This window comes from Macaca nemestrina, chromosome 17 (genome assembly GCF_043159975.1).
Source record: "Macaca nemestrina isolate mMacNem1 chromosome 17, mMacNem.hap1, whole genome shotgun sequence".
Taxonomy (NCBI): Eukaryota; Metazoa; Chordata; class Mammalia; order Primates; family Cercopithecidae; genus Macaca; species Macaca nemestrina.
In genome coordinates, this window is record NC_092141.1 from 65,461,689 (window position 1) to 65,478,089 (window position 16,401).

The following is a 16,401-nucleotide window of genomic DNA, read 5'->3' on the forward strand; positions in this document are numbered from 1 at the left end:
ATGATCCACCCGCCTTGGCCTCCCAAAGTGCTGGGATTACAGGCATGAGCCACCACGCCCGGCCCAGTTCTACTACTTTTTTTCAAATGCATTTTCTGTTTATATACAGTATCCAATTCTAAACCCACCTCTCTCCTTGCAACAGGCCAAGACAGGAGCTTCCAGCAAAGCCCCATCATCATCCACCCTGTGAAGAGCCAAGGATTCTAACTTCCGCACCACTCACTTTCGCCCAGTACTGACCAACCTTCCATCAGAGCAAAGGGCCTGTGTGTCCTGGGGAAGGCTCTCCAGGGAGATGCAGCCAGGGCCCCTCTCTCTAACCTGACAGAGGCTGCCTGACACCAGGCAAGCTGGAGGGATGGCCAGTTCCACTCCTGGGCAGCAGCTATCTCTCTGGGGATGCAGCATCTGTGCTCAGGGAATAAATTTTCTCCATGCAGCCCAACCAGGTCCAGGCTGGCACCTTCCCAGAGTCACCCCCACTCCATTCTGACTCTCTCTCAAAAACTGCCACTGCCTCCTCCCCACCAGGTGTGTTCCTATACAATTCCCTCCTCTTTCAGGAAGAACCTGTGCAGCCCCTCACACACACACAAATCACTTACCCTTGACTTTTACATATGACACATTTAACCTTATTTCTGAATGAGTTTATTAATATTATTATTATTATTTTGAGACAGAATTCCGCTCTTTTGCCCGGACTGGAGTGAAGTGGTGCGATCTCAGCTCACTGCAACCTCTGTCCTCCGGGTTCAAGCGATTCTCCTGCCTCAGCCTCCAGAGTAGCTGGGATTACAGGTGCCCGCACATGGGGTGGTGGAGGTTCAGTGAGCCAATATCCTGCAACTGCACTCCACCCTGGCCAACAGAGCGAAACTCTGTCTCAAAATAAATAAATAAGTAAAAATAAAAAAATAAAAGGAGTCTTCTGGCTGGGCATGATGGTTCATGCCTGTAATCCCAGCATTTTGGGAAGCCAAGGCAGGACGATCGCCTGAGCTCAGGAGTTCAAGACCAGCCTGGGCAACATTGTGAAACACCTTCTCTACCAAAACAAACAAACAAACAAACAAAAACAAAAACAAAAAAACAAAATTAGCAGGGTGTGATGGCATGCACCTGTAGTTCCAGCTACTGGGGAGGTTGAGGTGGGAGGATTGTTTGAGCCCAGGAGGGCAGAGGTTGCAGTGAGCTGAGATTGTGCCACTGCACTCCAGCCTTTATTCAGACATTCTGTCTAAATAAATAAATAAATAAATAAATAATCTTCTGACTGTTGTGTTGAGAAGGAAGTGGGGGAGGGTAGGCCAAGGAGACCCACTTAGAAGGATGATGAAGTAATCCAGGAGAGAGATGATGAGGGCTCATAGTGAAGGCAGTAGTTACCTGGAGAGGGAGCTGTGAGTGGGGAGGGGCCTCTCATGGGACCCTCTGCTAGCAATATGTTTCTTGATTTACCTGTGTGCTGACTACATGGGTGTACTTTTCTTTTGAGAGAGAGAGTCTTGCTCTGTCGCCCAGGCTGGAGTGCAGTGGCGTGATCACAGCTCACTGCAACCTCTGCCTCTCAGGTTCAAGTAATTCTCCTGCCTCGGCCTCTGGTATAGCTGGGATTACAGGTGTGTGCCACCACACCAGGCTAATTTTTGTATTTTTGGTAGAGATGGGGCTTCACCATGTTGGTCAGCCTGGTCTTGAACTCCTGCCTTGAGGTGATCTGCCTGCCTCGGCCTCCCAAAGTGCTGGGATTACAGGAGTGAGCCACCACACCCGGCCAGACATGTATGTTTTATGTATGTTTATTTACTTATGTTCTATTTCACAATAAAAGAATAAATAAAGCAATAACTTGAAGAACCCACCTATAAATGGCTGGGACAGGCTGGAATCCAATTCTAGCACTCTTTACCCTGCTAATCCAACCCAAGGCATAGACCCCAATCTGGCTCACTTATATCCTTGTGCTGTAGCCTGGAGCAAACCTTGTCATTTTTCTCAGCCTCAGTGTTTCATCTGTGAAACCAGGAAACTACTGACTGGCTCTTTACCTCACTAGGGTGTTGTGAAGCTCACAGTGCTTTATAAACTGCGGAAAAGCACACATTATGATTGGTATTTTATTGTTTTTTTGTCGTTTTGTTTTTTTTGAGACGAAATCTCGCTCTTGTCCCCCAGGCCGAAGTGCAGTGGCACAATCTCAGCTCACTGCAACCTCTGCCTCCCGGGTTCAAGCGATTCTCGTGCCTTGGCCACCCGAGTAGCTGGGATTACAGGTGCCCGCCACCATGCCTGCTAATTTTTATATTTTTAGTAGAGACGGGGTTTCACCATGTTGGCTAGGCTGGTCTTGAACTCCTGACCTCAGGTGATCCACCCGCCTCGGCCTCCCAAAGTGCTGGGATTACAGGTGTGAGCCACCGTGCCCAGCCTTACTGTGTTTTCAAAACAGCTTTCCTGATATATAATTAAAGTACAATAAATTGCACATAAAGTATACAATTTGATGAGGTTTTTTGGTTTTTATTTGAGACGGAGTTTCGCTATTGTTGCCCAGGCTAGAGTGCAATGGCGCCATCTTGGCTCACCACAGCCTCTGCCTTCTGGGTTCAAGTGATTCTCCTGCCTCAGCCTCCGGAGTAGCTGGGATTACAGGCATGTGCCACCACGCCCGGCTAATTTTGTACTTTTAGTAGAGACAGGGTTCCTTCATGTTGGTCAGGCTGGTCTTGAACTCCCAACCTCAGGTGATCCGCCCGCCTCAGCCTCCCAAAGTGCTAGGATTACTGGCTTAAGTTACCACGTCCGGCCAATTTGATGAGTTTTAATATATGTATATACCTGTGAAACAATTACCACAATCAAGATAATGAACATATTCCTCACCTCCATGAGTTTCCCTGTACTCCTTTGTAATCTACCCCTCACTTCCCTACTGCCATGTTCCCAGGCAGTTAGTTTGCATTTTCTGGAATTGTATTTTATTTGAGATGGGATCCCACTATGTCGCTTAGGCTAGAGTGCAGTGACCTGATCATAGCTCACCGTGTTAGGCAGGATGGTTTTGATTTGCCCATCTTGGCCTCCCAAAGTGCTGGGATTACAGGTGTGTGCTACGGCACCCGGCCACATTTAAATATTTCTAGTTAGGCCAGGCGCAGTGGCTCACGCATGTAATCCTAGCAGTTTGGGAGGCCGAGGCGGGTGGATCACGAGGTCAGGAGATCGAGACCATCCTGGCTACCACAGTGAAATCCCGTCTCTACTAAAAATACAAAAAATTAGCCGGGAGTGGTGGCCGGCGCCTGTAGTCCCAGCTGCTGGGGAGGCTGAGGCAGGAGAATGGCATGAACCCGGGAGGCGGAGCTTGCAGTGAGCTGAGATCGTGCCACTGCACTCCAGCCTGGGCGACAGAGTGAGACTCCGTCTCAAAAAATATATATATATAAAAATATATAGATATAGATATATATTTCTAGTTAATTTTTGTATATGGTATGAAATAAGGGTCAAGGTTTAGACTAGGTGTGGTGGCTCACGCCTGTAATGACAGTACTTTGGGAGGTTAAGGCGGAATACCTGAGGTCAGGAGTTTGAGATTAGCCTGGCTAATACGGTGAAACCCTGTCTCTAACAAAAATACAAAAATTAGCCGGGCATGGTGGCGCACACCTATAGTCCCTGCTGCTTGGGAGGCTGAGGCAGAAGAATCGCTTGAACCCAGGAGGTGGAGGTGGCAGAAAGCTGAGATCACGCCACTGCACACCGCACTCCAGCCTGGGTGACACAGTGAGATGCCATATCAAAAAAAAAAAAAAAAAAAAAAAAAAAAGAAGCTGCTGGAATTCTGATTGGGACTGCATTGAATCTATAGATCTCTTCCTTGCAGGAGGTTTTTTTTCTGATTAATCCTGATTGCTCCAGCAGCAGTCCTCAACTCATCAATGAGCCCACCTTAACCTAGAACAGGACCGGTTTCACTACAGGTCATGTTGCTGCTCCTTAAACACCCTGTGAATGTACACACCTCCAGTCTTTGCATATCTTATTTCCTTTTATTTATTTATTTATTTTTTGAGACAGGGTCTTGCTTTGCTACACAGGCTACAATGCAGTGGCCCAAACATGGCTCACTGCAGCCTTGACCTCCCAGGCTAAAGTGATCTTCCTGCCTCAGCTTCCTTAGTAGCTGGAACTACAGGCACACACCACCACACCCAGCTCACTTTTGTATTTGTGGTGGAGACAGGGCTTCGCCATGTTGCCCAGGCTGGTCTCGAACTCCTGAGCTCAAGCAATCCTCCCACCTCAGCCTCCAAAGTACTGGGAGTACAAGCATAAGCCACCACGCCTAGCCCTCATTCTCCACTTACGTCTACTGGGCACCACCCTGCTCACCCTCAGCTCAAATGTTACCCCTCTATGAAGCTGTCTCTAACTCATCCCAGACCCTGGCTGAATCATTCATTTGCCTGGGTTTCACACCACTTTGTCCTCATCTCCCTCACAGGCACACAGAACCTTTTTTTTTTTTTGAGACGGAGTCTCGCCCTGTCACCCAGGCCGGAGTGCAGTGGGGCGATCTCGGCTCACCGCAAACTCCGCCTGCCGGGTTCACGCCATTCTCCTGCCTCAGCCTCCTAAGTACCCAGGACTACAGGCGCCCGCCACTGAACCCCGCTAATTTTTTGTATTTTTTAGTAGAGACGGGGTTTCACCATGTTAGCCAGGATGGTCTCGATCTCCTGACCTCGTGATCTGTCTGCCTCGGCCTCCCAAAGTGCTGGGATTACAGGTGTGAGCCACTGCGCCCAGCTAGAACTTTTAATTACTAGCTAATATCACTTTAAGTGGCCATTACTTGTTTATACCTCTTGTTTATACCTCTTTCTCCCCTATTAGATAGAACTCTTTCAAGCAGGGATCATATTATTTTTTATCTTTTGAATGAAACCTTTTAAGATAATCATAGATTCATATGCAGTTCATAAGAAATAAATACAAAAGAGATCCCATGTACCCTTTTCTCAGATTCTCTCAATGGTAACATCTTTAAAAACTTTAGTACAATAACAGAACCAGAAAATTGACACTGATACAATCCACTGCTCTTACTCAAATATCCCCAATTTTACATGTATGCCGTGCGTGTGTGTGTCTGCATTTGTAGTTAAGGACATCTTTTTACTATTTAAACTTTAAGAACGACATTAGGACGTTTTGGAAGTAACGTAGTAAAGGCAGTTAAGCAAGCGACTTAGAGTATCGTTGGAGCCCAGAAGAAGCCCTAGTACACTTTTGGAGGAGTGATGATGGTGAGGGGGAATGGGGAAGGACGTCAGAATATGCCTTGGTCAAGGCCCGCTACTAGCAGCTGCCCAAATAACTGCATTAAATTACGTTGAACCCAACGTTATTTTCCATGGTTTCTTATGCAAATCCTCGCATCCCTAAGTGTTCCATTATTTTCATATTTATTTGGCAGGTGGAACATTCGAGGCTGGGAGCCCTTACATGCCCCGCGAGAGGTCACGCAGTTAGGAAGTGACAGGAGTGAAGTCGGCCCAAGTCCGCTGACTCCAAGCCCCGTGCTCTCTCCCCCTAATGACGGTACGCGGGGCACATATCCTTACCACGTATGCCTTATCCCTATTCGGAACTTTGCCTCCAACCCTCTTCTTGTTTTCTTGGCTGTCTTACAAGGCAGCCTTTTCACGCAGCAACTCCAGAGAGAACCGACGGAGCGTGCAACAGCAAACACTAAGGAGCTCAGCCGCCGGCCACGCACTCATCACTCCCTGGCCCGGTGCGCCGCAGAACTGGCGCACGCGCACGCCGGCAGGTTGCACCCAGAATCCGGGCCCTTGCCAGACAGGGACGGAACCGGAAATCGCTGTACGTCTCACGGTTGCTAAGAGACGGAGCTTCCACAAACCAGAACCAGATAGAGGTTCTCCAGCTTTTCTTCGATTGTCTCTGCTTTAGCGTCTCTAAATCCGGTCACCATGTCGGACCCCGAAGGCGATACCTTGCGAAGCACCTTTCCCTCTTACATGGCGGAAGGCGAGCGGCTCTACCTGTGCGGGGAATTCTCTAAAGCCGCTCAGAGCTTCAGCAACGTGAGTCGAGCTCTCAACCTATCCATCACCCCGTCACCCGTCACTTTTTTTTTTTTTTTTTTTTGAGACGGAGTTTCACTCTTGTTGCCCAGGCTGGAGTGCAATGGCACGGTCTCGGCTCGCCGCAACCTCCACCTTCAGGGTTCAAGCGATTCTCCTGCCTCAACCTCTCAAGTAGCTGGGACTACAGGCGCCGCCCACCATGCCCGGCTAATTATTTTGTATTTTTCGTAGAGACCGGGTTTTCACTATGTTGGCCAGGCTGGTCTCGAACTCCTGATCTCGTGATCCACCCACCTCGGCCTCCCAAAGTGCTGGGATTACAGGCGTGAGCCACTGAGCCCGCCCCAGTCACCTTTTGATTGCAGATAACACTGAGGTCTTGATGATGCCTGGAGGACCCTATTGTTTGTATTATTCACTGATTGTTGATGGACACACTGCTGTCACAGATAAGCCCTGTGCTTGGCCATTTTCTACGAATTCCCACTTGCGATCTCCATTCTCTACATTAACAGTGACTTCTTCCTCTTTTTTACTTAAATGTTTCATGATTAACCGGCCTCCTCCCAAAGAGCGGCCTTCACTGCCCATCATTTGCTGGCAGATTGGATGGGAGGTTGTGTGCAGAAGCTGCAATGTCTCCAGCACACCGTTACTTATAAAAGGTGGACAGTAAGCAACATATTATTATTATTATTACTATTAATTTTGAGACAAAGTCTTGCTCTGTCGCCCAGGCTGGAGTGCAGTAGCGAGATCTCAGCTCATTGCAACCTTCGCCTCCCTAGGTTCAAGCGATTTTCCTGCCTCACCCTAGGGAGTAGTTGGGATTACAGGTGTGTGCCACCACGCCTGGCTAATTTTTGTATTCTTAGTAGAGACAGGGTTTCACCATGTTGGCCAGGCTGGTGTTGAACTCGTGACCTCAAGTGATACACCTGCCTCGGCCTCCCAAAGTGCTGGGATTATAGATGTGAGCCGCCGCACCAACCAGCAACATTATTATAGTAACCCTAGTATAAATTGCATCATCCCACCCTGAGGGGATTGGGTGCTGGTTGGTTTTTTGCTGTTGTTGTTGTTGTTGTTGTTGTTGTTGTTGTTGTTTTGGAGATGTAGTCTTGCTCTGTCTCCAAGCTGGAGTGCAATGGTGTGATCTTGGCTCACTGCAACCTCCACCTCCTGGATTCAAGCTACTGCCTTAGCCTCAGGCACACTGCTAAGCATACTCGATTTTTGTTGTTGTTGTTGTTCTTTTTTTTTTTTTTTTTTTTTTTGAGGTGGAGTCTCGCTCTGTCACCCAGGCTGGAGTGCAGTGACAGGATCTCAGCTCACTGCAAGCTCTGCCTCCCGGGTTTACGCCATTCTCCTGCCTCAGCCTCCCGAGTAGCTGGGACTACAGGCGCCTGCCACCTCGCCCACCTAGTTTTTTTTTTTGTATTTTTTTAGTAGAGACGGGGTTTCACCGTGTTAGCCAGGATGGTCTCGATCTCCTGACCTCGTGATCCACCCACCTCGGCCTCCCAAAGTGCTGGGATTACAGGCTTGAGCCACCGCGCCCGGCCTGTTGTTGTTCTTAAGATGGAGTTTTGCTCTTGTCGCCCAGGCTGGAGTGCAGTGGCATGATCTCGGCTCACCCCAACCTCCACCTCCCAGGTTCAAACGATTCTTCTGCCTCAGCCACCGAGTAGCTGGGATTCCAGGCATGCCCCACTACGCCCAGCTAATTTTGTATTTTTAGTAGAGATGGGGTTTCTCCATGTTGGTCAGACTGGTCTCGAACTCCCCTCCTCAGGTGATCCCCCCACCTCAGCCTCCCAAAGTGCTGGGATTACAGGCGTGAACCACCCCGCGCAGTGTATACTCAATTTTATAGATGAAGAAATATACAGAAGTTGAGCAACATGTCCAAGGTTGCTGAACTAGCAAGTGGCAGAAGAAGGATTCAAAGCTGGGCTTAGATTCCAAGGCTGAGGTGCTAACCACCAAACTACACATCCAACATCTGCATAAGGAAACTCTTTCTTTCTTTCTTTCTTTTTTTTTTTTTTTTAGAGATAGGATCTCGTTCTATCTCCCAGGCTGGAATGTGGTGGCACAATCACAGCTCAATACAGCCTCAAACTCCTGAGCTCAAGTGATCCTCCCACCTTAGTGTTCCAAGTAGCTGGAGCTACAGGCTTACACCACCATACCTGGCTATTTTGTTTTGTTTTGTTTTGTTTTGTTTTTTGTAGAGACAGGTGTTTTGCTATGTTGCCCTGGCTGGTATTGAACACCTGAGCTCAAGTAATACTCCCGCTTTGGCTTCACAAAGTGCTAGGATTACAGGTACGAGCTACAGTGCCCTAAAAAGATGTTTTTATGACCATTTCTTTTGCTCCAAATTGCCCACTTCTTATTCTAGATAGAGTGGTAGGATAACCCTTCAGTCTCAAGACTTCCTGTAAGATCAAGCTTCTCAACAGCTCCCCAGAGTTGTTTGTCCCTTTCAGTCACCAACCATACCCTAAAACCAGAAATGATGACCAGATAAGTGAACAATTGAGTTCAGAAGCCCTGTCCCCACTTATTCTCCTCCTGCTGGATCATGTCCCATCCTGAAGTACCCCGGCAGAGAAAAAGAACACCCTGAGGGAAGGGTAGCCTTGGATGAGACGTAGTCACTTTCCAGAAAGACAGTAGCTACTTCCTCTTCTTAGAAAAGTCATAAGGTCTTAGAAAGGGCTGGGTACCTGAGAGACAGAGGTTGCAGTGAGCCAAGATTGTGCCATTGCACTCTAGCCTGGGCAACAAGAGTGAAACTCCATCTCAAAAAAAAAGACCAGGTCAGGTGGCTCAGGCCTGTAATCCCAGCACTTTGGGAGGCCAAAGCAGGTGGATCACCTAAGGTCAGGTGTTCGAGACCAGCCTGGCTAACATGGTGAAACCCCGTTTCTACTAAAAATACAAAAAATAAACCAGGTGTGGTGGCGAGTGCCTATAATCCCAGCTACTCCGGAGGCTGAGGCAGGAGGATTGCTTGAACCCAGGAGGCTGAGGTTGCAGTGAGCCGAGATTGTGCCATTGCACTCCAGCTTTGGCAACAAGAGCGAAACTCCATCTCAAAAAAGAAAAAAGGGCCGGGCGCGGTGGCTCACGCCTGTAATCCCAGCACTTTGGGAGGCCGAGGCGGGCGGGTCACAAGGTCAGGAGATCGAGACCACGGTGAAACCCCGTCTCTACTAAAAATACAAAAAAATTAGCCGGGCGCGGTTGTGGGCGCCTGTAGTCCCAGCTACTCGGGAGGCTGAGGCAGGAGAATGGCGTGAACCCGGGAGGCGGAGCTTGCAGTGAGCCGAGATCGCGCCACTGCACTCCAGCCTGGGCAACAGAGCGAGACTCCGTCTCAAAAAAAAAAAAAAAAAAGAAAGAAAAAAAAAGAAAATTAGCCAGGCGTGATGGCGGGCACCTGTAGTCCCAAGTATTCGGGAGGCTAAGGCAGGAGAATTGCTTCAACCCGGGACTCGGAAGTTGCAGTGAGCAGAGATCGTGCCACTGCACTCCAGGCTGAGTGACAGAGTGAGACTGTCTCAAAAAAGAAAAAGAGGGGTGGGTACAGTTAGATGCCTCAGGAAGGACAGTACACCACAGACTATGGTAATCATCTCACACAGAAGAGAGGGAAAATTTCCCTCAACCCCACTTTAGTGTCAAAATCACAGTTTCATTTTCCTGGCTTTTTTTTTTGAGACAGCGTCTCACTGCATCACCCAGGCTGGAGTACAGTGGCATGATCTCAGCTCACTACAACCTCTGCCTCCCAGGTTCAAACGATTCTCTTGCCTCAGACTCCTGAGTAGCTGGGATTACAGGTGCTCACCACCACATCTGGCTAATTTTTGTGTTTTTAGTAGAAACGGGTTTCACCATGTTGGCCAGGCTGGTCTCGAACTCCTGACCTCATAATCCACCCGCCTCGGCCTCCCAAAGTTCTGGGATTACAGGTGTGAGCCGCTGCACCCGGCCTCTTTTTGTTTTGTTTTGTTTTGTTTTGTTTTTTGTTTTTTGTTTTTTGTTTTTTTGAGACGGAGTCTCTCTGTGTCTCCCAGGCTGGAGTGCAGTGGCGTGATCTCGGCTCACTGCAAGCTCCGCCTCCCGGGTTCACGCCATTCTCCCGCCTCAGCCTCCCAAGTAGCTGAGACTACAGGCGCCCGCCACCACGCCCGGCTAGTTTTTTGTATTTTTAGTAGAGACGGGGTTTCACCATGTTAGCCAGGATAGTCTCGATCTCCTGACCTCGTGATCCACCCGCCTCGGCCTCCCAAAGTGCTGGGATTACAGGCTTGAGCCACCGCGCCTGGCCTGTTTTGTTTTTTGAGACAGAGTCTCATTCTGTCACCCAGGCTGGAGTGCAGTGGTGTGATCATGGCTTACTGCAGCCTCGACCTCTCCAGGTTCAAGCAATCCTCCCATCTCAGCCTCCTGAGTAGCTGGGACTACAATCATGGACCACCACACCCAGCTAATTTTTTTGTATTTTGTAGAGACAGGGTTTTGCCATGGCAAAATCCTGTCTCAAACTCTTGGGCTCAAGCATTCCGTCCACCTCGACCTGCCAAAGTGCTCGTATTGGCCGGGTGTGGTGACTCACACCTGTAATCCCAGCACTTTGGGAGGCCAAGGCGGGCAGATCACAAGGTCAGGAGATCAAGACCATCCTGGCTAACACAGTGAAACCCCGTCTCTACTAAAAATACAAAAAAATTAGCCGGGCGTGGTGGTGGGCGCCTCTAGTCCCAGCTACTCGGGAGGCTGAGGCAGGAGAATGGCATGAACCCAGGAGGCGGAGCCTGCAGTTAGCCGAGATGGGGCCACTGTCCTCCAGCCTGGGTGACAGAGCTGAGACTCAAAAACAACAACAACAACAAATAAAGTGCTGGGATTACAGGCGTGAGCCACCACTCCCAGCCTTTTCCTGGCACTTTCATCGTAATTCCCGGGTATAGTGATTAGTTCTTGATTAGCTACATAAAAAGAGAAGGCTACTGGAATGGTTAACCCACATGGCAGATTGTCCTCAAGTCCACTTCAGAATGCTTAGCCTTTGAAATTTACTTTGAGTATGATGTGTTGCCATTTCGGGTTTGTGGTTGAGTTTGGTGTGCACAAAATACCCTATAGTTCTATTGCCTGAGGAGACTGGGGGGCTCTCAGACATTGGCAGAAAGTCAGCGTATCCACAGAGTAGCATATTCCCACTCTTCAGCCAGTGGTTTCCATCATAGACATGATTTGACCTTGTTCAAGGTGAGCCATGTGCAGATAATCAAGTTGACTGAGTGCAGATCGGAGTTGTGCTGCTTAGGAGCCAGAGGCCTGTGTGCTGGCCTGAAGAATCCCCTTGAACCTCTTCAGGAGGGTTTGGGCTGCCCTTCCCACTGCAGCTTCTACCTTGCTCTTCATGCTGGCTGTCAACCTGACTGGTTTCTTTGTCAGGCTCTTTACCTTCAGGATGGAGACAAGAACTGCCTGGTTGCTCGCTCAAAGTGCTTCCTGAAGATGGGAGACTTGGAGAGATCCCTGGAGGATGCTGAGGCTTCGCTCCAGAGTGACCCAACTTTCTGTAAGGTGACTGCATGGGCGGGAGGACTCGATCCTGCTATTGCCTGCAGCAGCTGCGGGTTACAAGTAGTTGTAACAAGTAGTTGTTACAAGTAGAAGCAGCCAGACTGCCTAGTGTTTGATGCCGTTTTCTCTTCGTAGGTCATTGCCTAAGTCCCTGCCCCCTGTATTCCAACCTTGACCCTCAACCCAGGACCCTTCTGTTCCACCACATGTGAGTCCTATAAGGCCTTATCTGTTCACATTGATTTGATTTCCTCCCATTCCAGGGGATTTTACAAAAGGCTGAGACACTGTACACCATGGGAGACTTTGAGTTTGCCTTGGTATTCTATCATCGAGGCTACAAGCTGAGGCCTGATCGGGAATTCAAAGTTGGCATTCAGAAAGCCCAGGAAGCCATCAACAACTCAGTGGGAAGTGAGTGGCCACAGGGCCTATGCCCTTATCCAGGAAGGTCCTTGGAATCCTTAGGTTTAGAGGAAGGCTGAGGTACAGCAGGTGAGCAGCCACCACCAGGCCTGCAGGGAGTCCCACACTTGGATTTGGCTGCTGCAGTGTTGTTGAGGATTAGTTGGGCGTGGTGGCCGGCGCCACCTGTCCGCCGGGAGGACCATTCCCTGACGAACACACTGATCTCTGAGCGCTGCAGCCTTGGGTTTTCCTAAAGGTCAGCTTAGAAGGGCTGTTTCAAAGTAGGCCTGTCTTTAGCCTGGTGTCAAAAGCTAGAACGCGGTCCTGAGCCCAGCCTTCTGTAGTCCCTGGCTTCCTCCCTCACCACACGTATACCAAGGGCTGGCCTTAGCCATCAGCATTAAGGCAGGGGTAGAAGGGAAGCAAGTGAGAACAAGTGAGAGCTTGCTCTGTGGGTGGCAGGGCCTGGAAATGGACAGTTTCCCCTGTACCCTTGGCCTCCCTTTGTCTGGAAATCTGGCTGCCATAGCCTTGGGCTAGTGGGGGCTGTTAGCTCCTAGGAGTTATACCAAACAGCCTGCACCATTTGCTTACTAGGCTGGCTTAAGGCCAGCTTTGCCACAGCCTCCACCATCCCCCTGCCAAAGGCAGCCATTTCCACCTAAAAATATGTTATAGATCATGCGTGGGGGTTCTGGCCGTGGGGGCCTGGCCGACCTGAGCTCAGCTTCTTTCCTTGCAGGTCCTTCTTCCATTAAGCTGGAGAACAAAGGGGACCTCTCCTTCTTAAGCAAGCAGGCTGAGGTAAGGGCCCTGGTTCTGCGGTTGTATCCCTCCAAGGGAAGAGGTTGTGTGTGCCTGAGAAGGGGTCTTGGGAGTCTAGCTGCAACCCGACCAGGCATACTCCATGGCTCTTGGCCCACAGAAAGGTCCTGGAGTTGGAGGAATCTGGGATCACAGACCCTAGGGCCATGGCTGGGTATATTCTGCTCCTTGCTGAAGCTCTGCTGGGTGTTCCTCCATTTTCTTAGACTATAAAAGCCCAGCAGAAGCCTCAGCCCATGAGACACCTCTTACACCCCACCAAGGGAGAGCCCAAGCGGAAGGGCTCACTCAAGAGTGAGAAGACTGTTCGCCAGCTTCTGGGGGAGCTCTACGTGGACAAAGAGTATCTGGAGAAGCTCCTATTGGATGAAGGTTTCGGACAGTTTGTTGGCATAGGGCCTTGGGGGAAAGGAAATTTGGGTGGATGCTTCATGCATGAGCCGAAGGCAGAACCTGTCATATAATATTAGCTGACATGTACCTATGGACGGGTTTTATTAGCATTCTCATTTTACAGATGAGGAAACTGAGGCGCAGACCAACGGAAACTAAGGTCACATATAGGTAGGCAATGACATGGCTTACATTCGAATCCAGGAAGTCCAATTTTAGAGCAATGCTCCTAAGTGCTATGGTACCCTGGGAGGGAACAACAGAGATTTGGTCTCCTTTACCACCATAGTCCCTGAAGGGACATCCCCTTTGCCTTCAATCTTTACAATGGGCAAACGAATCCAGCACACAGGTGCTTGAATCCGAGGATATTAGTTCTAGGATGTTCTGAAACATCATCTGGTCCAAGTACTCCTTTCATAGATAAGGAAATAGAGACCCTGATTGGGGAGGAACTTTTACAAGTTGACAAACAAGTTCGTGGTGGAGTCACCAGCAGAACCCAGGCCTCTGACCTCCAGTCCAGTGCTCTTTCTTTTAAAGACAGAGTCTTGCTCTGTCGCCCAGGCTGGAGTGCAGTGGAGCAAACTTGGCTCACTGCCACCTCAATCTCCTGGGTTAAAGCGATTCTCCTGCCTCAGCCTCCCTAGTAGCTAGGATTACAGGCACCCACCACCACGCCCGGCTAATTTTTTGTATTTTTAGTAGAGATGGGGTGTCACCATGTTGGCCAGGCTGGTTTCGAACTCCGGACCTCAAGTGATTTGCCCGCCTCAGCCTCCCAAAGTGCTGGGATTATAGGTGTGAGCCACCACACCTGGCCAGTCTAGTGCTCTTCCCACCACACTGCTGCCAGTGACAGGATGAAGGACAGAGGCCTGAGATGAACGTCTCGCATTAACATGGGGATGGGAGTATTGCCATTAGCTGATAAGCCTGAGCAGGGTCACCTGTGAACCAAATGCCTCTTCTCCAGAATTGGCTTCCCAAGGTCATATGTAGGGTTCCCTGTTCCGTGACACAGGAACAGCTTCACTGCTGGCACATCTCCTTGGCAACAGGCTGAATGCCTCCTGTTCTCCAGAGGACCTGCTGCAGAGGGAAGGGGTGGCTTGAATATTACCTCAAGTGGCCTTGCAGCTTTGCTACTGGCTGTAACCTCTGGCCAGGCAGTGAGCAGGAGTTGGGCACTCCCCTTCCAGCTCCCAGCATGCACAGGCCCACTGGGCACCTGGGAAATCACTGAGCACTGGCAGCCTGGGCCAGATTGTGCATTTAGACCCAGTGTTCTCTGAGGACACAGTTTGAACTGGGGAAGCCCCAAGGCTTCTCAGCGAGCCATCCACCAGCTGCCCCTTCTGGTTAGCTCCTCATATCTTGCCATAAGGTGCCCATACCATGGAACTCCCTGAAAGTGGGGCTCTGGCTGCATCCTGGCCTGGATAAACCCACTCTGCCACCATGCGCACTCAAATTCCTCTCTGTTTCAACAACTCCAGGCAGAGCTCTTCACAGAGGGGGGGCAACAGGAGGCAACCCCCTTAGAGGCCTGTTCTCCTTGGCGCCTCCTCACACCCCTTCCCCACAGACCTGATCAAAGGCACCATGAAGGGCGGCCTGACTGTGGAGGACCTCATCATGACAGGCATCAACTACCTGGATACTCACAGCAACTTCTGGAGGCAGCAAAAGCCGATCTATGCTAGGGAGCGGGACCGGAAGCTGATGCAAGAGAAATGGCTGCGGGACCACAAACGCCATCCCTCACAGACAGCCCATTACATCCTCAAGAGCCTGGAGGACATTGACATGTGTGGGTGTTGTTCTCAGAGGGTGGGGCAGGTGCCTCCAGTGCCTTGTCAGGTGGGGAAGGAGCAACCAGGTGTCTGAGCCCCTGGTCTCTCTGACCTGCAGATGGTGTCTGCAGGAAGAGGAGTTTCCCCGTCAGCCAAGAGGAGGCTGCCCTGGCCTCCACAGCACCCCTTTCCTTTCCCAGTGCTCACAAGCGGCAGTGCTGAAGGGAGTCTTCAGAAAGCCGAGAAAGTGCTGAAGAAGATACTGGAATGGAATAAGGAAGAGGTACCCAACAAGGATGAACTGGTTGGAAACTTGTATAGCTGCATAGGGAATGCCCAGATTGAGCTGGGGCAGATGGCGGCAGCCCTGCAGAGCCACAGAAAGGACCTGGAGATCGCCAAGGAATAGTGAGTGCCCTAGGGGAGGCCACTGGCGTGAGCCTACAGAGAAGGACACCTGGGGCTATCTGAGGCCCTTGCCAGGGCTGCTGGTGGCTTGACTCCCATTTCTGCTCTGCATGCCCGAGGTAGATTCTCCCGGAGGTGGGGACCACCTGCCCAGGACTGAGGGTGGGGGCACCTAGACTGTTAGCTTCTTTGCCACAAAAAGGGTAGTGGCTCAAAATTCCAAAAAGCGGCCGGGCGCGGTGGCTCAAGCCTGTAATCCCAGCACTTTGGGAGGCCGAGACAGGCGGATCACAAGGTCAGGAGATCGAGACCATCCTGGCTAACACGGTGAAACCCCGTCTCTACTAAAAAATACAAAAACTAGCTGGGCGAGGTGGCGGACGCCTGTAGTCCCAGCTACTCGGGAGGCTGAGGCAGGAGAATGGCGTGAACCCGGGAGGCGGAGCTTGCAGTGAGCTGAGATCCGGCCACTGCACTCCAGTCTGGGCGACACAGGGAGACTCTGTCTCAACAAAAAAAAAAAAAAAAAATTCCAAAAAGCTACCCAATGATCTGGCTCTTAGGGGTGTTTATATTCTTACATCATCTTGACAAGCACGCATGAAGCCCCAGACATGCCAGATGCTGCTAGTGTGGGAACACAGTAATAACCAGACACAAGGGTCATTTCCTTGCAGATATCAAGCAAAAAGGGACATAACTAATTAATTGCAATGGTGATAAGTGCCACAGAAGAAAAGTACAGAATCCTGTGTGGTGAGAAATACATTCCAGGAGGACTTGATGACATTGGGAAACACACAGGGCCTATGGAAAGGCCCTGAGACAGGAGGATA

The 16,401-nt window shown here is 50.2% G+C and overlaps 2 protein-coding genes across 3 annotated transcripts in view; one reads left to right on the forward strand and one right to left on the reverse strand.

Annotated features, from left to right (window-relative positions):
* The window catches only part of LOC105472140 (ATP citrate lyase), a 61,988-nt gene extending 56,176 nt beyond the window's left edge, over window positions 1–5,812 (reverse strand). For both annotated transcript variants that reach the window (XM_011725144.3, XM_011725143.3), the window contains exon 1: window positions 5,637–5,812. The gene's annotated coding sequence lies outside the window, so the exon portion shown is untranslated. The remainder of the gene's footprint in view (window positions 1–5,636) is intronic.
* An 82-nt stretch (window positions 5,813–5,894) lies between these two features.
* ODAD4 (outer dynein arm docking complex subunit 4) overlaps window positions 5,895–16,401 on the forward strand; it is a 44,335-nt gene continuing 33,828 nt past the window's right edge. The window contains exons 1-7 of the mRNA XM_011725138.3: window positions 5,895–6,122; window positions 11,604–11,735; window positions 11,999–12,149; window positions 12,886–12,947; window positions 13,175–13,340; window positions 14,950–15,174; window positions 15,358–15,565. Coding sequence (XP_011723440.1) covers window positions 6,009–6,122; window positions 11,604–11,735; window positions 11,999–12,149; window positions 12,886–12,947; window positions 13,175–13,340; window positions 14,950–15,174; window positions 15,358–15,565 — 1,058 coding nt within the window. The 5' untranslated portion in view covers window positions 5,895–6,008. The remainder of the gene's footprint in view (window positions 6,123–11,603; window positions 11,736–11,998; window positions 12,150–12,885; window positions 12,948–13,174; window positions 13,341–14,949; window positions 15,175–15,357; window positions 15,566–16,401) is intronic.